At 36.2% G+C, this 27,849-nt stretch overlaps 4 protein-coding genes and 1 pseudogene across 5 annotated transcripts; 1 reads left to right on the forward strand and 4 right to left on the reverse strand.

Annotated features, from left to right (window-relative positions):
- Positions 1–1,632: 1,632 nt before the first annotated feature.
- Positions 1,633–7,315, reverse strand: LOC143740517 (protein lifeguard 1). Its single transcript, XM_077232533.1, has 7 exons — positions 7,182–7,315; positions 5,798–6,006; positions 5,573–5,646; positions 5,275–5,475; positions 2,921–3,049; positions 2,226–2,369; positions 1,633–2,126 (listed from the first exon to the last, which is right to left on the reverse strand). Exons 2-7 carry the CDS (start codon positions 6,003–6,005, stop codon positions 1,974–1,976), a joined length of 909 nt encoding a protein of 302 aa, XP_077088648.1. The 5' UTR covers position 6,006; positions 7,182–7,315; the 3' UTR covers positions 1,633–1,973.
- Positions 7,316–7,785: 470 nt separating this feature from the next.
- Positions 7,786–18,887, reverse strand: LOC143740533 (uncharacterized). Its single transcript, XM_077232534.1, has 5 exons — positions 17,167–18,887; positions 16,109–16,204; positions 15,916–16,021; positions 10,181–10,269; positions 7,786–9,872 (listed from the first exon to the last, which is right to left on the reverse strand). Exons 1-4 carry the CDS (start codon positions 17,669–17,671, stop codon positions 10,212–10,214), a joined length of 765 nt encoding a protein of 254 aa, XP_077088649.1. The 5' UTR covers positions 17,672–18,887; the 3' UTR covers positions 7,786–9,872; positions 10,181–10,211.
- Positions 18,759–19,888, forward strand: cbln13 (cerebellin 13). The gene is made up of 4 exons (XM_077232536.1): positions 18,759–18,963; positions 19,092–19,154; positions 19,251–19,382; positions 19,499–19,888. The coding sequence occupies exons 1-4, from the start codon at positions 18,795–18,797 to the stop codon at positions 19,774–19,776; spliced, it is 642 nt and encodes a 213-aa protein (XP_077088651.1). The 5' UTR covers positions 18,759–18,794; the 3' UTR covers positions 19,777–19,888.
- Positions 19,889–20,174: 286 nt separating this feature from the next.
- On the reverse strand, positions 20,175–21,569 carry hbl4 (hexose-binding lectin 4). The gene is given in 5 exon segments (XM_077232535.1): positions 20,175–20,622; positions 20,742–20,825; positions 21,157–21,234; positions 21,408–21,521; positions 21,524–21,569. Coding segments are annotated over 5 exon segments (702 nt in total). The 3' UTR covers positions 20,175–20,242.
- Positions 21,570–25,389: 3,820 nt separating this feature from the next.
- Positions 25,390–26,386, reverse strand: LOC143742301 (mannose-binding protein C-like; annotated as a pseudogene). Its single transcript, XR_013205498.1, has 3 exons — positions 26,201–26,386; positions 26,019–26,092; positions 25,390–25,829 (listed from the first exon to the last, which is right to left on the reverse strand). The product of XR_013205498.1 is annotated as a mannose-binding protein C-like (transcript).
- Positions 26,387–27,849: the final 1,463 nt, after the last annotated feature.

The following is a 27,849-nucleotide window of genomic DNA, read 5'->3' on the forward strand; positions in this document are numbered from 1 at the left end:
CATACAAACAATAACATGACATCCAAAAAGACAACAATCCAAGAATTTCCAAAGTTAGTTTAACATAAGTAAGAAACTAAACTAAAATATAAAGAAAAAATGAAAAAATATATAAAAAATAAAATTTAAATAAAGGGGCTAGGTTTAACTATTTGTATAATATAATAGCTACGAGAAAGTTACAAACCAGTAATCAGTATTGAAGAAAAAGAGAAACATCATATAAATCTTCACTGTTCAATTATCTTCAATTCTTTGGCAAATACAATTGTATCAGTGCATTTCTTATTATCTATACATTTAAGAGACTCAATATACAACATAAAATCAGTCAAAAAAACCTTCAAACAAGGCTTAGAATTATTGAATTTACTCTTATGAATGTGAAATTTACCTAATAAAATCATAAGATTAATCATAAAATTTACAGACCTAGTTTTTGACTCAAAATATATGATAACATCTTTGGGTGTTAATACAAAATTATGACCTGATTTCCGTTGAAAATATATAGTTAAATTTTCCCAAAATTTTTTAGAATGATGACATTCAAAAAAAAGATGTAGAGTTTTTTCTGGCTGATTCAGACAAAATGAACAATTCTCATCAATCTCCATAAATTTCGATAAAGTGTAATTACTAACATAAATGTTATGAAGTATTTTTAAATGTATTTCTCTATATTTGTTAGGTATGCAAAACCGAAATGGAAGCAACCAAGCTTTTTTCCAGATAATCTCTGGGAAGCAAATATTCCAGAAAAATTTCCCTCTAGGCTGAAAAGACCTATTTTTATAAAATATATTTCTAATAAATTTATTGGAGCACTTTTTACTATTAAGGTCCACACCATTTAAATAAAGTACAGGATCACTTCTACATATGTTAAGGGACAACATATGGCTCCTCATTAACATCATTAGACCTGTGGGAATGGCTTTTATCACAGAATAATATTCTCTATATTTAATAGGAAATGCCCACTTATTCATAAAACTTTCATAAGAAAGAAACTGAGCTGACTGATCTAAAAGGTCAGATAAAAGGTAAATTCCTTTGTCTTTCCAACTCTGTAAATAAAGGGATTTCCGATTTACTGTAATACAAGCATTATTCCACAAGATTGCTTTATGTGGGGGAAAGTTATGTACATAACATAACTTCCAGGCCTTGAGAGCTTGCTGGTAGAAATTGGATAATGTCACAGGCAGTTTACTAATGGAGTAATCACATAATAACAAAAAATTTAAACCTCCAATCTTTTTAATAATATTATATGGAATAAGTGAGGCCACAGAAGAGGATCTGGGAATGGCAGTGATGCGACGTAACTGACGCTGGACTGGTAGGTCTCATGATAATGACAGCATGGTAAATGTAGTACATACTTTTTTTAGCGGTCGTGTAATTACGTATTCAAAAAAACTGCTCAAGAGAGCATGTGATTTTGTACACAGACAGTGTATATTAGACTAATTAGAAATTTTTGGTGAAGTTGTTAATTTTTTTGACTGTTAATGTAAGAGGATTAGTATATTATTATTGATAATCAAAATAACATGTATTAGATTTATATGCAACGTGTAGGCTAAAAGATTTGAGTATATTTTCCTTTAAACATGCATTCTAAACTTTTTTGTTGTTGTTGACAAAACACTTTATTGATTTAATTAAAAGCATAAATAAGAAAGCAGTCATATTATTACAGGGGTGTATGAATGTTAAAGTATTTCATGATTCACATCATAAGGGTGTTTGTCACCGTAGTAGAAGTCTTTAGGATTCAAGTCATTTAGCAGACCTAAAAAAAGTTATTGTGATCAACAAATTATCGATTACACGATTATCTCCCAAAAAATAAAAGAAAAAGAAAGTGGAACAAATAGGGGGCAAAGCGGGCATGTGATATGAGAATATTTGAAGTCGAAAGGTTAAATTTAATCCAGGCATGTGCAGACTGTGCATGTGTGTGTTTAATTTTTGGAGCCTCCGCCCATAATCATAAGTATGTAGAGGAATATCATAATGATATCCAGGTAGATAATTAAGGCAGCGAAGACATACTCTTCAGGATTAAGGCTGTATTTTTGCCTCCCCATCACCAACTGACAGTCCACTGCCAGGAACTACAGGAGAGGGAAAGAGAAACATTGATAACATTGAGAAGGAAATTATGTAATTATTAAGCACTTACATATAGTTTCAGAATATTAATTATGCTTTACCAAAGCGTAAAGAAGGGCTCCCAGACATCCGTAGAGAATTTGCAGAACACGGGAGTAGAAAAAGATGCTGAAGAATCCAAACATGAGTAAGTCAATGGCCAGTATAAGCAGAATGCCGTTACAAATGGTGAAGTCCAAACGAGTCTGAAAGAATCACAGCAAATCAGAATGACTTAACTGGAAAAGAAAAGAACTGGCAGAGCAACTATATAAGCTCAGGTCAAGCATTTATACATTTTTCCGTTTTTTTTTTTTTTTTTTTACAGGGTTTTACATAAACTAATGCATTTTTTAGAAGATTTTGGTGTTTTAAGTTGCATTTTTAATCAAATGATTTTACGTCAGATTAGTGTAATTTACAGCAGGCGTTTTTAATATTTTAAGTGCCACAGATCCCAAAATATGATAATTCTAAAATCTAAAAGGCAACTATATTTTCATAAAGACAATTTATTCAGTGGAAAATTTGTGGGCCTAATCAATTTGAAAATATCTATCCATCCATCCATTACATTATTACAAACTCATTTATTCATTTTTTTTTTATTTTAATCAAAATTATTTATGTATTATTTTATGCATTTAGATTTTTTACATGTTTTACATTAAACTTTTCAACGGACCCCCTAGCATCCCCTTGAGGGTCCCCGGACCCCAGTTTGAAAACCCCTGATTTATAGAGGAACTGAACATACCTGGGCAGAAAAGATGATGATGGTGAATGAGATGACCAGAGTTGATCCTAAAGCGATCACCACAGCTTCTGTGTTGTGAAATGAGGCTACAGTTCCCACCATGTAGGACAGACTCAGTGTGACCACTGACTGCAGGCAATACAAAGACATGTTGCATGAAAGGTGAAAATATGAAAGTATTGACTGCACTCTGATTTCTGTTCAAGAACCATGTGTATAATGATAATATTGAAGGGAGGCCAATGGGTCTAATTCACTAATCAAATAGCGATCAAATTTATTCTTTAATTATCTTCTTTATTAATTTATTGTTTAATACACATTGCAGAACCAACTGAAACCACACGAAAAACTAAGTAGGCTACCAATTAAAAATGATGGCATGGCAAAAAATTTAGCCTGTATAGATCATTGAGAATTTGAGGTCCGAAACACGAACTTGTTTCATCTAAAAATGTGATGTAAGTGATTTTGACATAGGCGCACTTTTTGTGACTATCTTGTTGCGCATGCGCTAAAGGGCAATCGCAAGGGCGAGAAATAGCAGGAGCGAGCAGAAATAACTTTGAAGAAGGTCCTTACATGGACAATTGTGCATGCTATGTATTTAAGCAAAATACTACGCGCTCTCTCATTTACAAAAATCTTGATTTATTAACTGGATCAATTAGAACGAAGGTGAGTGCAAATAGGCTAATGTTGTGAATCTGGCGGAAATTCTTTAAAAAATTCATATCCATGTATGTTCATTTGGCAAGCAGGCATAATAAGCAAGATAATGTACAGTCTGCCATAACAAAAATAACCCTCTTCACCGTTTATTTTGAGATAATGACTGGCGGACTGTAGCCTACATAACAGCTCATTGCTCACATACATTTTTAATATTTTTTTTTTATATAGCCTAAATGTAGCTTGAATGAACTTAATGAAATGAACTTTATACAAAGGAAGTTGTCTACAGGCTGTACCAGTTTGTGAGAGTGAAAATAACTAATGGTTAACTTGAGGGAAGGAGGTTTTGTCCTGGGTAAACCTATAGAGTGTTATAAAGTAAGCAACTTAATTTTGGGGAAGATTCAAGAGGAACCAAGAGTAGGAACCAACTTGGTTAATAGTTCACTGAAATGCTGCCTTTCAAAGAGAGTTCAAATCCACAGCCAGTTTTCAAACTAATCTTTCACACGGAATATGGAGAAGCAGAGAGTAGCTACAACAGTGTGCCAGTTCACTTTTTTTTTTAGCTGCCTTGGTTCTGGAAGGGAATTTAAATTAAACTTCATTTAATAGTTTTAAGCCATTAACCAAACCAATAGGAACAAGGTGAATCGCAACATTACAAACTTTGATTTGAAGCAAAAATACAAAGGTAGACAGTACTATCCCATGAAGCACTAAGAATGGCATAATTTAATTAAAAATACTGTAGAAATAATAAACTATTGATTTGAAGATGTTGAATAGGCTATATAGAAACAATATATTTGACATTTATTGCAAAATATGCATAATATTAATAACTTTAGTGTAGGGAAACTGGCTCTACGTCATTTGCAGTGCCTCATGGATGAGTGATTGATGAGAGTGAAAGTGAAAGTGACACGTGATGGCCAAGTATGGTAACCCATACTTGGAATTTGACCTCTGCATTTAACCCATCCAAGTAAGTGCACACACATTAGGAGCAGAATAGTGAGTAGTGCAGACACACACACTGCAAACGTGGATACACACACCCGGAGCAGCGGGCAGCCTTGAGTGGCGCCCGGGGAGCGATTGGGGGTTAGGTGCCTTGCTCAAGGACACCTCAGTCATATTCCTGCCGGTACTGGAATCGAACCAGCAACCTTTGGGTCACCAGTCCAACTCTGTTACCATTAGGCCATGATTGAACACGATTATTTGAAAAGTGTAAGTTGAAATAATTTGGGCTGATGTCTTTAACAAAAGCATACACCATTGATAAACAACTTTGTTGCTCACAGTAGATCTGTCTACAAGTTACCATTCAAAATCGATTTTCCTATGGGAGATTTTTACTTCCAGAACCTGACCGTTGCACTCTATTCCGAATCCGTTCTTCGTCTTCTAACTGTAGGTGACTTTTCTGGGTTGCAGTAATGTTCTACATGTAATGCAAAACATAAAGACATTGGTAGCACTTTATTTTACAGTACTGTTCCCCATGTACATGCACTTATAGTAATTGCAATAACTCCGTAATAACTAGGTACTACTAACCCTGAACCTATTAACCCATGTAGTTACCTTAAAGTACTTTCTTAGGTAAGTACATGTAAGTCCACATTCTGTAAAATAAAGTGCAACCGACATATTCATACACAGACACTCACCAGTCCCAACAGGTTCCAGGGATGTGTGCGACTGAATTTGGAGCACAAGGCAAGACACATGGCCACCACTGCAAAGATAATGTATGAACTGAGGTACACCCAGATGTTACCCTGAACTGCAGTCTTGACTGTTTTTGAGAAGGTGAACACACAGACTACAGTGAACGTGACTAGTAACTGAATTGTTACCACACTGAACACCTGTGGGTGGAAAGATAGATTGGAAATGACATGAGGACTAACTGTTCAGAGCAATCATTACATTTATTGTAGCTGGCAAACGACAAGAGATTCTCACCTTTCTGATAAACGCTTTCCGAATAGTGTCATCCTCAAATGATGACAAGAACGGTTCCTCAGGTGGAAATACATCTGTATTAAAGAAGAAAAAACATTTTTGCGATACCTTCCATGTCATTAGATGGCTATCGTCCTCTAAAATATCTCAAACGTAGCTCAGATTGTTTGATTTTGCCTTTATAATAAAGTAAATGTTAAATGGATATTGTAAACAGTGGAGTACCTGCTGGTTTTGGGTCTTCTGTTTTGCTGACGCCTGCCTCTTCCGGTGGCAGATCGGGTGGGATAAAGCCAACTTGTGCAGGAACAGGTTGGGGGTACATGACAGGGCCCGTAGGATAAGGAGGGGGCATGTATGGAGGGGACGGATACATTGGTGCTGTTGCATGGCTAGGGCCACTCTGAACTTTTTGGCTCTCTACGTCCGTCATCCTAAACAAGACGTGGTTAGATGGGATTGTATTGTATTGTCAAAACAGGAAATGAGCTTTTAACATTGGGGTAGAAGTGAATTTTAAGCATCTATGTGCAACCAAATAGGGATAAGAAAAAGCCTCAGTGTACAGGAAAACGAGATGTCTACAGTGTTTGTTTGTTGTTATGTGGTTTGTAATAGTTGTATTTGATATGCCAACAGCAGATTTCGAAATACATTGAAAAATAACCTGAGCAGTATACAAATAAGATAATGGCAAGTGAAATATGGCACTTTTTTTTTTTTAGATAGGGGACACAGGAAATAGTAATTTTTTTTTTATCATTTCCTTCACAACTAACTAAAACAATTTTAGACAGAGTTTGTTAGCATACTAGAAAAATATAGGCAGGTGAATTTGATCAAGGTTGGAGATAACTGCAGGTAAGTGGATCTCGAGGGCAAGAGTTCAGAACCTGCGTGTTAGCATATGAAACATGTCTGCCAAAAAGTATATAAATAATAGTATACTTTTTAAAAAAAAAAGTAAATGTATCATTAATATATTTGTATTAAGACTACAGATATATTTTTTAAAAAGCGGTTGAAAATAAATCACTGCACAAATACTGTGATAAATAGTATATGATTTTAAAATTATAGCCTATATTAACATTTCCACTAAAAAGGAATATAATTATGCTTTAATATTCTTTTAAGTCTTTTTAATTAACTCTTTTAATTAAGAAAAGACAAGATGAGAACATTTTCAAAAATCCCATTTTTTCCGAAAACTTTTCCATTAGGGTGATTGCACAGAAAATGCTTTAGACTGCATATCCTAAACTGTATCACTCTAGCATGCTGATTTCACCTAAATCACTAGTATTGCAGTTCATTTGAATTGGAAATGCTGAGTGGATTAAAATGGGCCAAATCCTCAATTTGTTGTCTAAAAGTTGAGTAGAGACATTTGAGCAATTGAGTGCATATCCAGTGTTAAAAGTTTTTTGTTCTCATTTGTATTTCAGTTGATGTTATCACTTTATTTTAAATAGTCTACTGATTATAATTAGATCAGGTTTACTTTGCAGATAAGTAGTCTGTTTTTTCTCTTTAAAACAATCAATTTCTGCATGGGCATTAACTAATTCAAATATTTTATATTAGAAAAAACAGGGGGGAAGCTTACCTTCTCCTTAGTGTTGCCTTGTCTAAACACAGAGCTCTCAGATGTTTAATGCTTCACCTGTTTCACACAAGCTGAAGTAGGTTCCACATCCTCTGCTTACATCATTTACAAAAAACCCAGTGTGGAAAATCTGCTGTGAAGAAGTTGATTGCACATAATTGGCTTCCCTACTCAGTACATTCTCTGTACATTTTAATGGTGTACTCATAAAATGACTATAATTCTTATGTGCAATCTTTTAGCAGTTTTATTCTCTCTTTGTATTCTTACACAAAAGTAGGGAAAAAGTAAAGTATACTTTGATCATGTTTGTTGGTCTGTGTGTGTGTGTGTGTGTGTGTGTGGGGGGGGGTCAGAACAGAGATAAGTTTCACACATTGAACCACAAAATGCAAGTGCAACAAGAGCTGTTGAAATGTAGGTTATTCAAGATTTTGACACTTCATAACTCAAGCACAAGGGCTTCCTTTTTAACAGAATTCAAAATGTTTACTATTAAAACTAAGATGAAATGAATGTGCAACTGCACTACAAAATCAATTTAGAGTCTCCAATCTTTTAAAACAAAGCATGGAAACATAAGAAAAGATGATCCAAAGCACACTCACACTTAAGCATATTTATTGTAAAAAATACATATAAAACCAATTTTTCAGACATACAAAAGATTTAGGCATAGAAACAGCATCATGGAAAAACAAAAGACAAAGCCATTTTGAAATGCGACACATATTTACACTTTAATAAATAAATACTCAATTATTCTTTAGCAGAATGAAGGCAGATTGTCCATGTTTGGGGATGAGAATATTTGCAAATCATATTGACCTAAAAAACATTCCCAACTCATTCATATTTGATCGACAACTGTCAAAACACAGGATCAAGTGGGTAAAGACCCTTAGCACTGAATAATTACAGAACTTTCTATAGCATTTATACTGTGTATATATATATAATATTTCAAGAAAAAGAATCAAACCACCTTAGGAGTTAGCTACGCCCCAGGTTAGTTTAGTAAATATGGATATTAAGGTATGGCACCGCATAAGTTAAAGGGCAAAAGCTAACTTACAGAGCTTAAAAGATTGTCAAAATATTCTGACATTACCTTCCTCCACTCCACAATGTACTACACCAACACAAAACATAAGTGTAACTGTAAAAATGACTCTTGCATTTGACCCACACCGACACACTTGACATTTCTTGTGTTTTCAATTGGAAAGAACCGTTAGACTGTCATGTAAAGGAAACAAATTGCAATACTTTCAAAGGTAGAAGATGACACCTCTCTGATGAGGCAAGGAAATCACCATTCAAAGGTATTACCACTCAAAATATGAATTCTTGCGCTAAGGCAAAAAGGTAACAGACCAACTGACTGCTACAAGACAACACAATAATGAACGTAACCCCACAATCAAATAACCTCATAAGCCTCAAAACACGTAAAACAAATCCTCTCAAAATATTTATCATGCATCTCTGTGTAGGGCTGTCTAAAGAAATTACCTTTCCATTGTTCATTCCAAGGGGGGGTCGATGACATCGTCATAATTACCCCTCATCTGTTCTCAATCACCATCTTCAGGCAAAGCATGCGCCATATGGCATTACTGCGCCTGACATACATCTCCACACCACAGATGGCCTCATTCAATGCAGAGAAGGCCTGGTGTAAAGGGACTGGATTTCTTTAGCAGACCACGTCTGAGACGCAGAAAAGCAATTTCATCTCCTGCACACAACTTTCCCTCCAAGAGTAGTAATATAGAGTCAGGTCATCAGTCAAAATCTTCTGCATTTGAGTACACACTTAAACACACACTTCACCGCAACCTGTAACACTTCCATTTATCTATCTAGTGGAAGTATTGCTCTGATCTGTTAACAAATCTACAGTTCAATTAAGTAAAATCAATCAGATCAAGAGGTTAAAAGAGCTTGATGTGGTAATGAGAGTTTAGCCTCAATGATGGATTAAAGTCACTATTCATGGTAGTTTCGATCAAATTAATCTATTGGAAATTTCACTCTGCCTCTGAAATGTTCCCATAGTAACGAAAAGGGAAAAGGGTCAACAAAATAGATTAATACCAAAAACATTTTGTATCATTCGAAATATAAAACATCATGCCTCTTAACTAATCCTGTGCAATATTTACGCATGTACAACTCATTTGCGTTCATTCGGGATCTGCCCAACAAACTCAAATAGTTCATTCAGCCAAAGCAACCCCAGCAGGCTGCACAAAACCAAATGCTAAGCCCAGCATAAATGACAGATCGCCACGTTTCCATGGTAAAAGAACCCAAACGCCACCCCACAGCGGGAGATCAAGATGTCCATCCACGCGGAGAGGCGTTCCATGTGTAACTTTTCGCTCCATATTTACATATGATTCTTTTTCAAAGTTATTTTCAGTTTACCAGTTTCACTCTTGAGTTTTAAAGTTAAAGAGCTAAATAGGCAAGCAGAGCAAACCCGGCGTTTGCACAGGTGCTGTAGAGCAGAGAAAAGCCAAGTCTCAAGAGTCACATCAGATAGTTAAAGCCAGGCTCACTCAGGGCCAGACTGATTAAGCTGACCACAAGTGTTGATGCTTGTTATTTGTTTTTGTTTCTTTGTGTCTTTCTCTCAATCATCTCATCAGAAAATATATGCACCTGCCAGGGGGGTATAGTCTCCTAAAAAGAAGCAAAAAATAAAAAGTTAGAAGAAATATAAAAACAAAAATGAAATAAAAGTTATAGTTCACTCAAAAACGTTAACACATTTGAATGCATTTTTTCTGGAACATAAAATAATAGATATTTTGAAAAATTGTGGTCAATACAATCAGACATTGGAGTCTAATGTTGATTATTGAAAAAATATTTATATATGCAGAAGAACGTCATACATGTTTTGAACAAAATGAAGGAAAGTAAATCATGACATTTTGAAAGGATTTTTCCATTACAAAAAATAAATCTACTAGAACAAACAAGCTCACCTGAGTCATTGTCATTGCACGTGAACATGAATCAATCAAAAGGATGCTCAGGGCAGCATGGCTTCACTTTGCTCCAAGTGTCAATGCAGCTATTTAGAGAAATATCCACCATTACATATTTGAAAGCATTCATTTGTACATCAAATTTATGATTTTTTAATTATTTTAAAAGAGTGGTTAGCGTAACAGATCCTAACGATTAACCAACAATCGATTAATTGTTGATAATGACTGAGGTTCGGTTTGCAAGGTCATCATTGGAGTGCATCGTTTTGAGGGGCGTGCGGCTTACGTGCAGCAGACACGCGTGGAAAAATGAAGCGAGCATGCTGTGGTTATTACACAGACTGCTCTCTATTTGCCCTCACGGTACTTTGATGTCGTACACCGATCGGGCTGCACAGCGGAACTTACAAGTCGAAAACAAGAGCCCGACCGATATGGATTTTTGGGGGCCGAAGCCGATATTAATATAATGAAAACATGTTTAATTACATATGTACAGTACTTTCTTAAATACCATTTTGAATTAGTCAGCAAAATGTACTAAACGTGAAACTACTCGTTATGCAAAAAGTGTTATAATAACACTCAATATAAAGTGTATATAATTATATAAATTATTGGAATATTGATGTAGCGTATAGTTATAGGCAGAATTGGCTTTAAGACTGTGCCATACTGTTCTGCTAGGGCACTTGATCTTCCAATCACTTGCTCTTAAATGTCTCACAGCATCGCTACAGACCAAAGGGTGATCGGGGCTTTTTTTTCTGTGGCTGGCCCAAAGCTTTGGAATGCTCTCCCTTATCATGTAAGGTCTGCTCCTTCATTTGGACATTTTTAAATCTACTCTTAAATGCATTTTTAATTCTTTAGCTTTTGGAAACCTGCAATTGTTGTTTTTTATAGTGTAGACCTGCTTTGTACTTTGTACAGCACTTTGGATCAATCTATATTGTGTTTAAATGTGTTTTATAAATAAATGTTGTTGTCTACACCGGACGCGGCTGTTATCGCTCGGGTCACAACAGCTGTTTACCCTGGATGCGGCAAAGCGCCCGTTCAAAGCATTTGTCCTTCGCGTCAGTACATCATAAATAGAACGAGGCATCAGTTTACTGTCTAAAATTTGCCGCGTCGCATCCAGTATAGACAACATCACTGATTATAATGGGTTCTAGGGGTGGGACTGGGACGGTTACCGCATTACCGCAGAGGGGGGAGTAAGTCACACATGTTCAAGTCACAAGTAAGTCTCAAGTCCCATACCATCAAGTCTCAAGCAAGTCTAAGTCGCAGTACACACAAACCAAGTCAAGTCAATGGTTCACTTCAAGCAAGTCAAGTCTGGTCCTGCTAAGGGTCAAGTCCAAGTCAAGTTACAATACCAACCAGAAAAAAAGTTTGGCCTCAACCTTATTTATTTTTGATTACCATGATTACCTTTCTTATACATTTATATCGTAATATTAATAATATTCATATAATTTATTACAGCATGTATTTATGATTATCAAAATTTGGAATTCTTATTATAATAACAATTATATGAAAAATGTTGAAGATAAAACATTTGAATGTAAATTCACAAGTGTAATGCATTAATTATATTGGTTTTATAGTAAATGTCATGTGTTTAACTTTGCTTATATATTTTTTTTATGCAATATCACCGGCAGACATTAACTTTCCCATTAATAGCCCATATTTGACCCCTTAAATTGATTTCCAGGGGCATTTTTTTCTAACCATGCATTTACACTATAATTACAACACCATAAATAAATGTTATGAGATTAATTATTTAAATATAATCATTTTAATATAGAAAAAAATAGATGCAAAAAAAAAAAATAATATATTTTTTATTATGAAATTAAAACCGCCAATAGGTGGCGCTAAATCGCCGTCTTGATGAACGAGTCATAGAAGCATTCATTCAACTGATTCGTTCAAAATGGCAGATTCATTCTGGAACTAAGCAGCTAGGTCACTGAATCACAAAAGCCTCGGATTTGTTCAGATATGCACAACTCTTTTTCTGTGGCTTGTTTGGAACTACTGTCATTGGAGAAATAGAGCAAAAACAGAGAATATTTACAATATTACGTCTAAAATGTCACCACAATATTCACTCTTTGTTAATTGAACTGTTGTATAAAATCATTATCACATTATCTGCAATCGCGCCAATATTCTGGAAATATTTTCATGTTATAAATATAAAAATAACTCATACTAAGGACATTTTTTCCACAACTTGAATTTTGGGAGCATATTAATTCTGCTGGCATTTTGCCCCCCAACCCCCTGATAACATCTGACCCTGCTTCAAGAGACACATACAACACGACAAAACATCATTAACAGTTTTCTATGCTGTTTTTCGTCATTGGAAAGAGCAACATGTTTGGATTTAAAGCATGATTTGAAAGAAACTGTGGCAAATGTCTGTGTGCATTTATGCACGTTTTACAAAACATATGCCACCATTAATTATCATTTGAATCTATTGGTAGCCTTAAGCTACATTTGAAAACATAATATTGTATAAAGAGGCATGCTGTTTTGATCACTATTCTTTCTAGATTTAACGTTAGTCAAATTAACTATAACAAACAGGTTAAACAAGCCACTTTTAGATGTCGTGAATGAAGTTCGAGGTTGTGGTGGTCGTGTCCGATATCCATTGCCAGTTATTATGCGTACAGCAAATCTTGTTGTGTGAATATGGTCAATTTCTGGTGGTCAATTTTCAGTTTATCAAAAAAGAAGCGATGCTGGGAGATGTTTTTGTATTGAGCGCGCTCACTGAGGTGTATGTTTTTTCTGTGCAGCGTCACGCAATTGCACAGAATCTGATGACAGGCGTCAATGGTTCCGTTGCTAGGGCTGTCGCGGTGAAGGAATTTCCCTTGCGGTAATTTTGAGTGGCTCAATAGCGCGATATGCGGTTTTACCGCCATTTATTTATTTGTTGCTATATAAATACGTGTTATGATGTGGTCAGCATACACAAAAACAATGTAACCAATGTAACTGTAACTAAACAGCGTCTCTGCGCATTGAAAGACTGTCACTCAGCATGAAGTTGTTACGCCAACGGAGTGAGTCATTAAACCGTTCAACAAAAACGTTCAAAAAGCTGATTCCTTAAAAGCTGATTCATTACATCTATTACAATAGATGTAATGAAACAAGGTGTTCATTATTTTTTAACTTTGAGCTCCACTTTTCAAGGCTCAGCTGGCCAGCAATGCTTCACTTTTGGGCAAAGCTGAAGCAATGCTTCACTTAATAGAGACCAATGGCATTGATTCAATGCGTGACTCGCTGCTTTCCCCCCACGGCTTCCTCGCGCTGTGTAATGCTGACCAGCGCTGACGCCATTCATGGCATATACCCTTACACGTTAAAAGGATGATAGCCTACGACAAATATTTAGTTTCCTTGGAAACGGCAATCTTTTCACGAATATACATGACTTGACTTCAAAGACAGACGCAGGTAATCGCGCGCGCTCAGTCGAACACATACACTGTCTGTTTAGGCTTAAGTCCAAATCCACGAATCCTCTGTACAAATCACCATGATAAACAGTCTTGTTATCATTATTAACTTATTTAACATTCAATACACATGGTACGAACTACGAAGGGTGGCCTTACGAAAAAAGAAAACACGGTTCGCGGTTGCTGCGGTTACTTGCATTCCTCTGCGGTTGGCCTGTCAGTAGCGCGGTACTGCAATATTGCGGTTATCGCGACAGCCCTATCCGTTGCTTTCATTTTGTTCATCAATTGAATTGATGTTGCAATGATTTATATAAGAATGTATATGAAGTCATTTTCGAGTCATACAGTTGAAGTCAAGTCAAGTCTCGAGTCACTTGATCTCAAGTCAGTCAAGTCAAGTCATTTTCTTAATTTAGTCAAGCAAGTCTCAAGTCCTTAAATTTGCGACTCGAGTCAAGTCATGTGACTCGAGTCCCCCATCTCTGCATTACCGCAATCACGTGACTCCAATCGCGGGTGTGAGCTCGTCACAGTCATCACCGCAAAAACAAACCCCCCCCCCAAAAAAACATTGGCCTGCACATGTGTGCACGTTACGTCTAATGACATGGATTCATTGATTCTAATGACATGGATTGTCTAATGATATTGTGTCTTACATGGATTCAAGGTTTTCTAAACAAAACTTATCAAAAGATGGAGCAAATCCGACCTTTCGCGAGTTGAGGAGCGCAATGTTCCATGACACATAATAACATTCCATTCGTATTAGAGATGCGCGGATGGGCTATTATTATTTCATCCGCAACCGCATCACAAAACTCATCATCTGTCTGCCATCCACCCGCACCAACGTTTTTTGATCAATTTTCAAAACCGCATTCTGTGTTGCAACCGCTGACTGTTTTAAGGTCTATGAGCAATGCGAGGCGCTGCTGCCGCGAGGCTAGAAAGCTCTTGGCTGTGCTAGAAAGAACACTGATCCAATGCAGCATAGATATTTAAAGGCTTAAGTCCCTGGTATAGCCTATTGGCTATGTTGTATCCCCAGAATATTAGCAGTGAACTCCGTCTCTGATCGGCGCACAGGGATAATATAAATAAGTAAATAGACTATAACGCACATCGGCAAACCTGACTTTACCTGACTAGGCTACTGTAGCCTAAAATTTTATCATTTCGTTTTGAATTTTGTTTAAAAGTAGACATTTAGGCCTAGCCTACGCCGAGTTTCGGTTCATTTATGAGACGAGCTCCAGTTCACGCGCAAGAGACCGCACCGGCGCTTCCACGTCCTCCTGATTATATGTCTGCTATATTTGCTACTTTATTAATTCCAGGCAATTAGTTAATGAAACAGTGATTAAAATTAAGGTACAATTTATACAAAACGAAATTTAATTTAAAGAAAGGCTTTCTATAAAACAAAACTTGATAAAGTGGTCTAAATCGTGTCTAGCTAGCCATGTTTCATTCCTTGTCAGTGGAGTGAAAGCTAATGTCTGCGCATCTTGCACCGTATCTGAAGAAGAGACCTCCTTTCACTGAAGTAAAAGGGTTGGCCTGGGTCGCCATTGGCACACAATGGAGCGCGCAGCTGGAAAGACTACGTAGTTACACAATTTACAAGCATTTTATCCACATTATATGTTCTGCAAAAAAAAAAAAAAAAAAGTGTCACTCCGTGATGATGTGTTTGGGCTCATTCGAGACCACCACCACAATGGTTTACTATTGTTTCGCAAAGTTACAAACAAAAACGCATCTCATCATGTGTATATCAATTACATGTGCGTCAGCAGCGCTTTTTATACAAATACTTGGTATAGTTTGGTCTCAAACTAAGAAAAATATGCTTGTATTCTGCTAGTTGAGACCATTGAACATTTTTATGACAAGTTTATCTTTTATGTACAATGATTTGACATTACTTTTTCACGCTATGAAAATAGAGCACTTCTAATATGCCAGCAAATTTAAAAGCACTTGTTAAGTGATATTCATATTCCCTATATTTACTGTAAAGCCAAGCTTCTAAGCTTTAAATTGACACCTATTTTGTGTTGGTTAAGCAAGCGGTAAAGTAACGTGATAACTTAGTAGCGCCACCCGCTTCAGATTTAAGGTTGGTTAACAATTAATCGATTGTTCATTTACACAATCAATTATGGGAATTTATGCAAATTGACATCCCTATTTAGTGTAATTTACAATTACCTCTTATGGTAGACGCAAAGGCAAGCCAGCCGAGCAATGGTTTCTCCCTGTAGAAGGTCTTCGAGACAGATAGAGCACTCTCCACTGTCCTTAGTTAGCACATCCGCTGTTGGCCAAATAAGATACAACAATTAATAACTAAGATATTAGCAGTTGAAAGAAAAACGGTGATAGAAACTAATTGGATGCTTACTGTTATAAGGGAGAGGTGGAGAAGTTAGACAACTTAAAAGGTGTTCCTCGATCCGCCCTCCAGGGAACGGCTTGGTGCAGAAGGGACAGCGAATAGCTGGTAAAGAGAAAAACTAAAACTAAGCAATGCAAAATGGATACAGAAAGCGTTTCATGACATGCAGGCCAGTCAGAGTAACAGACGGGTGATTTTTCCACCCATGTGGCCCACTTTTCTGGACCCTCTGGCTGGACAGTGGCCATCTGACCAATATAGTGTAAAAAAAAAAAAAAAAAGAGATCACAGACATCATTAGTAAACTGGATTTACCTTTGGTCTTTTCGCTTCAATCCATCATGGATCATCCTGTCAGGAATGCCTGAAATGTCTATAATGTCCCCAAAGCCTAATTACACCACAAGCTCATTAGTCTCGTGAAGAACCATTAATCTATTTTAATCACCTTCCATATTTTATATGTTTTAAAACAGAATAGAATCACTTAAATACCAGTCAACCTAGGTTTGTTGTCTATTTTATTATGTACATAAACTTTCAGTAACACTTTTCAAGAAGGTCCTTTAAGTTAAAGCATTAACTTATTAATGATTTATAAGTATTAATCAATGTTAGTTCCAGTTGAGTAATGCTAACAAATGGAACCTTAATGCAAAGTGTTACCAAACTTTCATTAAGCTAACTAGTTAAAAACAAAACTAGATGAACAGTAGAGAGGCAAATGCGGTCTTTATTTTACAATGACAGTGAACGTTGACTGGGGCAGTCATTCTAACTAAAATATTTTGTTGAAGTAAAGTGGATCTTAAACAACATGAAATAAGTATTGACAGAATTGTTTTGGTTGAACTATACTTTTTAAGTAACACGGTTAAGTACATATGGCGTTAGGCTTAACATATAATATATTGAACTGTTGAGCTACGGTCAACCCTGTTAACGTTAACTGTATATTTGGCTATCACTCACTGTGCAAGTTTAAATGACAGTACGGATATTTAACAGGGTTTAACGTTTGAAATGACTTTCGAAGGAACGAAACAATCTGCTCTTTAACTTACCACCGTGGCGGTTGTTGAGCCTGTAGAGGCCGATCCACGCCTCGGAGACTGGCCGTGCGTGGGTCCCTCTCAGCCGGGCGGACCTCGCCGTGACGCCGCCGGTGGAAGAATGACGACCGCTGGGCAAACGCTCCGAGAAAGTGCGTTGCGGTGGACGGCCTATTTCCTCTCCGCCCACAGGGCCTCCAGGACTGTCATCCTCCTCGCGTTTCTCATCTGCTCCGTTCTCTTCCGTCGGCGAGGCCTGGCTGCTCAGCGACGGTGATGTGTGGCGGTCGGCGGGACTGCCTTCGCTACTCGCCTGCTGCCCGGTATCCGAGTCGCTACCCTCCTCCGACCGGCTGTGGTTCGTCTCGGAGTCATGATCAAAACTCGCGGAGAACTCCACCATGAGACTAGTGGGCCTGGTGCTTCGGATTCGTCGGCAGGATTCTCTCTTGATACCATCTTTATCGAAAGGTGTCGAAGCAGCTTCCTCGTGTAAACGGCTCGATCTCGTCCCCATGTTCAACCGCGCGCAGAGCTCGCGCACTCCCTAATAGCGATCGATCGATGAATGATCAGCTAACCCGATTGCTTTCGTCACAAAGCCCTTAGGCCATATAACCAATTGCCACATTTATTTTAAAGTCATAATGATAACACTAAGATGTGCTGCGTTTTATTTCGCTTTCAGTTATGACAACTGCCTACCGCATTTTCCTGGCAGTTATGTCCTGTGGTCCCTGTTCAAAGCCAGCGAGCAACGCACCATACCGGAAGTTGGGCTCTTTCCTTCTTCTTTCAACCGACAGTGTGACCTCACGCTCTAAATTAACTTTTTATCCAATAGAGGAGCAGGCGCATGAATGTTTGAAAAGTAGACTATGTGAATTATTTCGCGAGAAATTTATAATTAAATATTATGCTAGATGTAATCCGCAACAAGTCATTTTACGCGGACGTCACACAATTGTGCTGCCTTTTTTATAGCCTGAGCTATTATTTATTTATTTTTATTATTGATGATTTTCATTCCAAGTTATAGGCTAGGCTACTAGCTATATTAAGTAGGCCTATGCACATTGGTTTTTTGTGCTACCTTGGCATTGAAAAATAGAGCATGGAGGTCACTGCAATCATATATTCAAAGTGACAAAAGACTTAACATTTAACTTTTTTAAATTAATGTCTTGGGAGACAGTGTACACTTTTCAAATATCCTACATTTAATATATTTATGCAGCTCAGTTTCATATCACTTTAGGCTATATTATAGTTTTATAAACATTTTGTGTCAATATTAAACTAATTAATAACTATTGAAATAAAATAAAAATATCTTGTCTCTGAACAAATCACCAATTTCAAGCTGGGAATGGGAATCTTTCACATCACAAAGCACAGGATTATACATTGAGGCATTTTCCTATAAAGAATATACCCGAAAGAAAACTGATTAGTGTGCAGAGTTGAGGTATTGCTGCCTGCAAAAGTTATTATTTGTGACATTTGATCTTCTCACTTAAATACACATTAATCTAAAGCTTTTCTGAGTCAGCGTTGCAAGTCCAAACAACACAAGGGTCATGTTTACTTTTACAGCATCATGTGGTTCAGTATTGCCCCAAAACTATGCAAAATTCAACATGCAACATAAAAATCAGCCATACAAAGCTATGAAGATGATGCTTTTATTGCTTTGTGTTGGCGTCTCACTGGCACACGATTTAACTACATCAGCACAGCTAAAGGACATCGAGGAAAGGCTGCGAGCCACAGAGGAAACACTGATAGAACTGAAGAGAGAGAATGAAGGTATGAAAGTTTTTATCTACATCTATTATTTTCAAAACACATTGATTTGCTGAATCATTTCCTGCCCAACACATTATAAAAGCCAATGTTGCTTTATAACACAATTATGAAATGTTCATTTTGAACAGCTTTAAGGATTTTTACAAAAGCCTCAAGTGATACACTTGAATCTATTCAGGCAGAGAATAAAGGTAAATGGAAATAATTATTCTTTGATGTTACATTGAAAAGCAAGTGTAAAATAAATATGACAAAAAAACCAAGCAAGTCCACTTGTCTTTTCACAGCCAAAAAGGTTGCCTTTTCAGCTGGACTTTTGGCATCTGGATCCCAAAAAATTGGACCCCTTGCAACTCGGAAAACCCTGATCTACAAAAAAGTTTTCACAAACACTGGAAATGCATACGACTCCAACACTGGTAACCTGTCCTGTTCACATTTCTTTATTATGTTAATTGTTGTGTAAAGTAAATCGTTATCAACTTAAAGGCATTTCTTTACTGTTTCTGAATTCATATGTGTATGTGTCTCACAGGTACTTTCACAGCACCAATGAAAGGAGTCTATTTCTTCCGATTTTATGCTCATGCCCACCCTTTTAACAGAGTGGCAGTCAGTCTCCATAAAAATGATCAAATCCAATGCTCTGTGTTTTTTCTGAAGCCTGAGACCAATGCTAACGGCAGCAATGGTGTTGTTCTCTCACTGGAAAAGGGTGATGAAGTGTACACACAGCTGTGGGAGAACAGCTGGGTTTATGATGATGAAAGCAGCTATACCAGTTTCAGCGGTTTTCTGCTTTTCCCTTTGTGAGTGTCCACTTAATTCAGAATTGAATGTGACAAAAAATGTTTTTACTCGTGTCATAATAATAATAATTGTGTGATATTTACATTAAAGGAAATCAACATTGTACGATCCTAAACTCCTCTTGAATTTTTAACATTAAAAAAATGAATCATAAGCTTCTCTAATGACTTCGAACTTGTAGGAATTGTATATTTATTCTTTTTGTTGACGAGTTTGCTTCAGCCCTTTTTAAAAGTATTTGTATGCAGTAATTTATTTTTTAACAACCACACAAAAAGGCTTGACTGATTATTTACTAGGCTTGATTATGGTACATTTATCATACAAATCCAGATGTGACTGCAAATAATCACAACTTAATGATACTAAAAAAAATCCTTAGTATAAATCTTATAAATCCTCTGTTTATAAGATTTTCTTTATTCCTTTATCATTCAAACATCAGAGCAATAACAATCCATAATCTGTTTTACAGTTCGCACACCACATGCCACTCTGAACTACAATTAACATCATTCCATACACCACTTTTGTAAATAACCGTACAGTCCTCTACCCCTTTATGATCGTTCGGCTCATTTTGTTTCCAGCTGGTGAAAGTTAAAGGTTGGCCATTCATATCTACAAAATGCCCTTCTTTCTGTCTGTCTGTTGCACCAACATATACGTAAGTAGACTCGAGGGCAGCTTGCAATGATGTTAGAACTTTGTTCTCCTCTTCACTTCTTGGCAGGACAATTTTAGCACCAGCGTCAGAGCAGAACCTCTGTGCCTTTTCAAAAGTTCCCTTTATCCCATCCGACACATAATATTTCTGTCCCAGTTTCCTGAACATTTTAAATCCTAAGACTAAACAGACAACAACAAAAACATTCTAAACAAGAATTGTACTGTTATCTTTTAAAATTTTTGTTACATGAATAAACAAAAGATGTGGTGTAAACATTATTTATGTAGGAGTGTTCTACCTTTCTCTACTGCAGTGAGTCTGTCAGTTATGTATTTGATATCTGATTTAAGTTGTAGTTCTAATGCACTTTGAACACCAGTACCTGTAAAAGAACACCGATGATGCAAGAAGTGAAAATCAGAAGCGGAGTATGTGGAAGAAGAATATTTGACAAATTTTGTCTTGTACTTTATGTAACTATAAACTCAATTAAGATATGGTTATGAAATAATACTTGATCACAGTTTAGATTTAGGATAATTCATTTTACATTGACCGTATACGTTTTTTTGATTGATCGACTGACTTTTGTATTCTGTTTTCAGACAAGAAAAACATTGTCACCTTACTTGTTTCAATTAATGTAGGTTTTCTGTTTTATAAAAAAAAAATTATATTAACCAAACACACACACAACTATGTTTTAATTTTACTTGGCAGACCTTTGTCTCCTTTAGGGCCAACAACACCCACGGGTCCTATTTTCCCTGGGGGTCCCTGAGCACCAACTCCTGCAGAGAGAGAGTGAGAGAGTGATGATTAAATCTCTTTTCTCTGATCTGATCATTTCTCTCATTTCATCACCTTATCTTTCAGCATTAGAACAAAGGTTCTACTACCACTAAATCAATTTTGAACACAATAAAACGAACAACCGGGAGGGGGGGGGGGGGGGGGCATAAACCTGGATCTCCTTTTTCCCCTTTCGGTCCAGGAAACCCGTCTCTTCCATCTCTGCCAGGGCTGCCGTTGTGTCCAGGTGTGCCCGGCACCCCAGCATAAGCTGGACAGCTACTTACTCCACGAGGAGCAGCACAGCACATAGGTGATGCTTTAACAGCGCCATCTGCTGTTCACTGTGGAAATAGCAAGATTTCGGTTTCTGCAATGCTCTGTTCGGCCGTCAGAGAACATCCATTCTTGAGTTCAAATGATACAATTATTTCCACTTTTCCAAATTTCCATTTTTATAAAGATGTCATTCCTCTCTCAATATAATGATATTTAATAACAGTGAGGTATGTTTGATATAGCTAATATAGGTAGGCCTATATTTAGTGATTTCAAACAAGTGTACTTGGTTAAAGTAAAAAGGAAGTAGCCAAGGCCTAAATTAAAAGAAATACATGTAACTTTTTGTCTAATATTTTTTCAGTTCTCTATTGAATTTTAAAAGCGATTTTGCCCAACAGTGATTATAAAATCCTTTCCACCCAAAACTGGACAACAATAGCCTACAATAGCTTACTACAATAAAGAGCAATAAAGAGCAAATGGATCTTACCAACAGAATAGCTAGCGATCAGCACTAAAATTGAACAACTGCATGCAGACCCTTCACCAAGTTTCAGTGACGTAGTTAGTAACTCGTTCGATGACAAAACAAAAAGAGAAACAGACTATAGGTTTATTTATACCGGTGTAATTTTAAAATCTGTAGGCTATAGTTCTATCAGTCTTATGTTTTTCTTTCCCGTAATTTAGCCTATATGCAAAATGTAATGAATACGACACTGTGATTTATGACTAAACGATCTAGGTCACTCAGTCTTGAAACGGATAAACAGATGAAAGGTTTTGCTTCCCGATAATGCATAGCCTACTCAGTGTTTGTCTAATGCAAATACAGTGTGTTTGAACAGTAACATCAGGACATCAAGTGCTTGAGTTCCAAAGAGCAACCTTTTCTCATTAACCTATTTATCTGTTATAATTGCATGAATAGCCTACACTTATACACTTAAGGTAAATCTTAGGATTTACTTCTGACCGATTGAATGCAATTGATTAGGCCTATTGGTTAGGCCTACTTATTTAAAGTTACTAAAATGTCTGTGTTTTTTTTTTTATCCACTAGACATTCAAATACCATTTAGGCTACATAATTATTTAACTTATAAATAGCAGGGTCAATAGCAATATAGCATATCACTTATTGTCTTGATTTGTGAAAAATATGTGAACCATAAAGTAGAGGTTTACATTGATGAATCCAAATAACACGTACAACACTTGACATTGCTTTAAGTTTTATTATAAAACAACAAGATAGCAAGATATCAATACAAAATAGCTTCACAAAACAACGTCCGTACACAGCCGACAGGAGTGAATAACTTAAGAAATCACTAAGGTTAAACATGTCAAGTAATTATATGTCCACCTTGCCTGCCATAGACTTAGACGGCGATAGGCCGTGAAAGATGCGTCAACTTAATTTGGTCAATTTAATAACATGTCCCTTCATTCTCCCAGAGTCAAATTGGTGTAACAACCCCACCCAGTGGCCAGAGGTTTACTTAGCCGGACATTTACTCGTAGTCCTACCTCATCGAGTAACGATGGTAAGCTCGTGAATGATTTTACTTCGTTTTTTTAAGTAAATGTAATGTCTTATAATAATTTTGCATTATAATATATCTTATAATTTAAATAATATTGGGGCTGTTACACAAATTTGACGCTGGGAGAATGAAGGGACATGTTTTTAAATTGACCAAATTAAGTTTGTTTATGTATCTTTCACGCTCTATGGCAGGCAGGGTGGACATATAATTACTTGACATGTTTTATATATAGTGATTTCTTAAGTTATTCATGCCTGCTGTCTGTGTATGGACGTTGGTTTGTGCCGTTATGTTGTATTGAAGTTTATGAGAAGTCTAGTTTGTTTTCCCCTAAAAAGGGGCGGGGACGAAATTGAAAGTTAAGTTCCCGGATGTGCAGGTAGTGCTTATAATCAGGATTGAAGTCATGGGTTTGCTTGTTTCATTCAGAAGTGTAAAGGCTGAACTTATAACTGTTAGTCATCAGAACCAGAGCATTTTTTACTACCAATTAATAAAGTGCTCATGTCCGGCGGTGTAGACAGGATGTTATTGTTTGTTCTTTTCCTAAACTAAAAAATAAAAATACTTTATATTTAGTGTGCCTGTAATCAATGTTCCCTCTAATTTTTTTCTTGCTGAGCAAAACTTTTTTCTATTCGGCGGACATATTTCGCCATCTGAGCAAAAATATTCTTTATACCTGACCTGTACAGCATACGTAGAAACACAATGGTTTCAACATTCAGTTGTAACTTTAACTTGAATGTGGCATTTCTATTTTAGTTGACCCTTGATGTAACTTATTGGTATTAAATCATATTTTTGAAAAACAAGCAGTTAATTAAGAAGTCACTAAATGAAGCACATTTTAGGTTACCTGATATTTTTTTCACAGTGCTGTTAACTGTACAGTCTTTACCAAGAAATCCTATGAAAAATAATTTACCAAATCTTCTGCAGGACAGTTCAATTCTTTACAATAATAGAATATAGTATGAAAGAAAAGTAAGCTGTTACACTGAGATGGTTTGGGAAAAACAGTGTTTTTGTACAGTCAATACAGGAAGCATTAAACCATCAAAGTGAAATGATTGTTTATTTCTTATGAATTTCCAATATTTTCTTTAGCAGAGGGTTTCAAAGTTTTTAATGGCAATGAGCCCGTGAGATTCTTTATTTAGGCTTATAATATAATAAAATATAGGCCTAATATAATATAATATAAAAAAAAAACGAATTGAAGTATTTGAAGTGATATAATATATCAGTTTAAATGCTTCTATTTGTTTACATATTATATGATTATAATATATAACAAACTGAAGCATTTAAATAGATCGAATAGCTAAATATTTTCTAGAAAAGTGAATATGTGAACTCTTTTATAGTAATCTAACCATGCCTGGCTATTTGTATTTATAATTTCATACATTTCATAAAATCATTTCATTGTAGGCCTACTGTGAATTCTGTGAGCATATTAAATACATTGATACAATATTAAGAAATATACAAATCAGGAAAGCATTATTATTTTTCCTGCTTGTTAAAATTACTTCATTAAAAGTTACACAAAGTAACACACATAAAGTAACACAGTTGCTGAACATCATTTCTAATAAATTGTGCCCAATCTACTTGTAAAACTGAAGTGTACTTAATTTTATTTGAGTTGGAACTACCTGAATACCTTTTGCAGCTGTAAAAATTAAAATTGGCAATGGATTTTTTAAAATTTTAATTTAATTTTATTGATTTTTATTTATTGATTAAAAAATCAATACACATACTTCTCAGCCCATCACACTGAGCATGGGGGCACCACAAGGCTGTGTACTGAGTCCACTGTTATACACCCTTCTGACCAATGACTGCACTGCAAAACACCATGGCAACAGCATTGTGAAGTTTGCAGATGACACTACAGTGGTGGGGCTTATCATTAACAATGACGAATAGCATACATGAATGAAGTGGACCAACTCATAGCCTGGTGTGACTACAATAAAAGAAATGATATATTGAAGTTTTTGAGATTTCCATTGTGCTGAAGAGTAGAGCTTATGCTTATGGGTTGCTACATGAATTATGTTGATTACACTCCATGAGCTTTAACTGTACTAATTACAGTACAGTGACAAGTACTTATTTATTCATTGCAAATATATGCTTGTCACAGCTATTATAAAAGTAAATAATAATCAAGAGTTCAGATTACTCGCATTTACCCAGCCCTTGGGTTGAAATGACCCAAATTAGGTTGTTTGTAACCCAGTGTTTTTTAGAGTATTGAGTAGACTATAGGTTTGTTTTTATAGTGTAAATTCTATCTTATTTCTATTTCTCGACATCATCCCAAAAGCCAGAGTCTTTGATAGTACCACAGTCTTGTACTCCCTTATAGTCATCAGGCTGACCGGTACTCCAGTTTGTAAAAGTCAATTGCTTTCCCTCAGTGTCCACGAACTGTCCCTCGGTTTCTCTATCTGTGACTCTAATATATGGCTTCTTATTACTTAAACCAATGGACACTAATACTTTCAATAGTGCCTGGTTTTCTAAAGCAGTACTTGGCAAAACTATTACTCCACCAAAGTCCTTGCAGTACTGCATCCTATTATCAAAAGTGGCCTCAATACCATCAGTGACGTAGTATTTCTGTCCAACTTTTCTGAATATACTAAAACTCATAGCTTTCTCAATCATAGAAATCTTGGCATTAAGATGCTGGATCTCAGATTTCAGGGAGTCAGCCGTGTTTTCAAATCCAGGCAAGCCTGAAAACAGAATAATTGCACTTATATATTAGGTACAGGGTTTATATAAATATTAACAGGACCAAAAAAAGGTAGAAGGAAGAGGTAGAAAAATTAACATTTCCACTCTCGCTAAAGCTCTACAGTAATCTCAACATGAGGAATTTTGAAATATCTCAATTACTTATAAATTTTTTTAATGTTTCATACCTGGTTGACCTGGGGGTCCCCTTTCACCCTTGGCTCCAGTCCTGCTTTACCTGGCGTTCCCTGCACATTCACACCTGAGACAGTAACGTAAGTGTGAAAAACATAACCGCATCTCTCTTCCTTACACAAGGAGGTAAACCACTGACTCACTCATTCATTCTCTCTCACAGACAAACACAAACCTGGCTCTCCTTTCTCTCCTTTGGGTTCATCTTTGCCATCTCTCCCATCTCTACCAGGCAGACCGTTGTGTCCAGGAGTGCCTGGAACGCCACCATAAGTAGGGCAGTTCAGGTTCTGAGGTTCAGCTCCATCCAAAAGCTCCATTGCAAACTGAAGGAGCAGAGGAACATCTTTAACAGCGTCATCTGGTGGAACACAATGGGAAAACGTTTGTTTAGTTCTGCCTGTAGTGTCTTGCCTTAAACCTACAGAAACAAAACAAAAGCTCCAAGTATTTAGCAGTGAATAACATTTTTCTTTACAATTTGCCTTGTAATTACTCATCAAATACATTAGACAATGAATCACTTAGGCGTATATTATTATTTATCTCGTGTGTATTAAACCCAAATTCATTAGTCTCGTGAGAATATAGAGGAAAGGATTTGTACGGAGTAAACAGGAAATATTTGCTTCAGACGGACAGACACAAGTTCCCAAACAAAGTCTTTTCATTAGCAAAATTTTAAAGCTTGCCCAAATGAGATTTTGAGACAAAATTGTTTTGTTCAGTTTGTAAATCTTAATATAAATTAATTTAATGCACTTGTATAATTATAGAACACACAATAATTTATCATCATTTAATATCTAAAAGTTTATTCATGAGTCATCTGGATAAATATGGAAGTTATTATTGCACTAACAAATAAAATAGCATAATGTGTTATTGCCATCTATTTAATGTCTCTTTACTAGATAAGTTCAAGACACTTTTTTGGTTCACTGTTCCTGTGTTTTCTTTCTTTTATTAACTTACTGCAATGGTTCTCATATTAAAATAACATTCAGGTACTTACCATTTTAATGGAGTCCAGGTGACAACCAATGTCTGTTGCCCAACAAGTCCGCAAGACTAAAATCGCACAAGTGACTGAAGAGAGGAAGGTCTTCTTCCTTTAAATCTGAGGGGCTTGTTGTAAATCTCATATTCTGAAATACAGCTCTTCCTCTCTGGATATGCTGCGCATGTGCAATGTGCTTTTAGGGAGATTAGGCCCTCCCAAACTCTCATATATTGACACCCTGCCTAACTGGTTGTTTTGTACTATTGCATCAAAATCATATGCTAATTGACTGAAATTAAGTGTATATATTTCAATTATGAATTCTATGCATTGTTGTTGGAGAGATGAGATAACCTTTGACCTTTTCAAAATGGTGGAGAGCAATGCGAGAGTCGTGAATGGTAAAAATATGTACTAATCATGATCTAGAAAATATACAGCATATTATTTATCGTTTTAGTTTTGATAAATCATCGTCTTGCTGTAGCAGATGACTTAAGCAATCTAAAATAGTTTTAGCTAATTAACAGGTCTGGATCTCCATCTTTTTACCACATTACGACAACAAAAGCACTTGAACACAACACGCTGGTAAACACCAGTTCACAAGTGGAAAATATCATATTTTCCATAGCATGTGAATGCACCATTAGACAATATCACCTCTGACAACAGATCACTCTAAATTGTAATAACATGCATTTTCTATAAAGGGATAGGGTTAGGATAACCCTATCAGGCAATGACTGCAGGCAGTGTTTGCACAGGAAGGTAACTTACCTCAAAACTGATTTCAGACAGACCTCTAAGGGAATGTTTAT

Source organism: Siphateles boraxobius, unplaced genomic scaffold, assembly GCF_051911475.1.
Source record: "Siphateles boraxobius isolate OS27281-9 unplaced genomic scaffold, OSU_SipBor_1 1, whole genome shotgun sequence".
Classification (NCBI taxonomy): Eukaryota; Metazoa; Chordata; class Actinopteri; order Cypriniformes; family Leuciscidae; genus Siphateles; species Siphateles boraxobius.

Coding starts and splice junctions, on each gene's coding strand:
- LOC143740517 (XM_077232533.1), bottom strand. CDS start 6,005: ATGACGGACGTAGAGAGCCAAAAAGTTCAGAGTGGCCCTAGCCATGCA. Junction 5,647..5,797: donor AGAAGACCCAAAACCAGCAG/GTACTCCACTGT, acceptor TCTTTAATACAG/ATGTATTTCCACCTGAGGAA. Junction 2,127..2,225: donor GAGCCCTTCTTTACGCTTTG/GTAAAGCATAAT, acceptor CCTCTCCTGTAG/TTCCTGGCAGTGGACTGTCA.
- LOC143740533 (XM_077232534.1), bottom strand. CDS start 17,671: ATGGGGACGAGATCGAGCCGTTTACACGAGGAAGCTGCTTCGACACCT. Junction 16,205..17,166: donor GCTCAACAACCGCCACGGTG/GTAAGTTAAAGA, acceptor TCTCTTTACCAG/CTATTCGCTGTCCCTTCTGC. Junction 10,270..15,915: donor CTTTGCGTCTACCATAAGAG/GTAATTGTAAAT, acceptor TTCTCTAAATAG/CTGCATTGACACTTGGAGCA.
- cbln13 (XM_077232536.1), top strand. CDS start 18,795: ATGCAACATAAAAATCAGCCATACAAAGCTATGAAGATGATGCTTTTA. Junction 18,964..19,091: donor ACTGAAGAGAGAGAATGAAG/GTATGAAAGTTT, acceptor CATTTTGAACAG/CTTTAAGGATTTTTACAAAA. Junction 19,383..19,498: donor TGCATACGACTCCAACACTG/GTAACCTGTCCT, acceptor TGTGTCTCACAG/GTACTTTCACAGCACCAATG.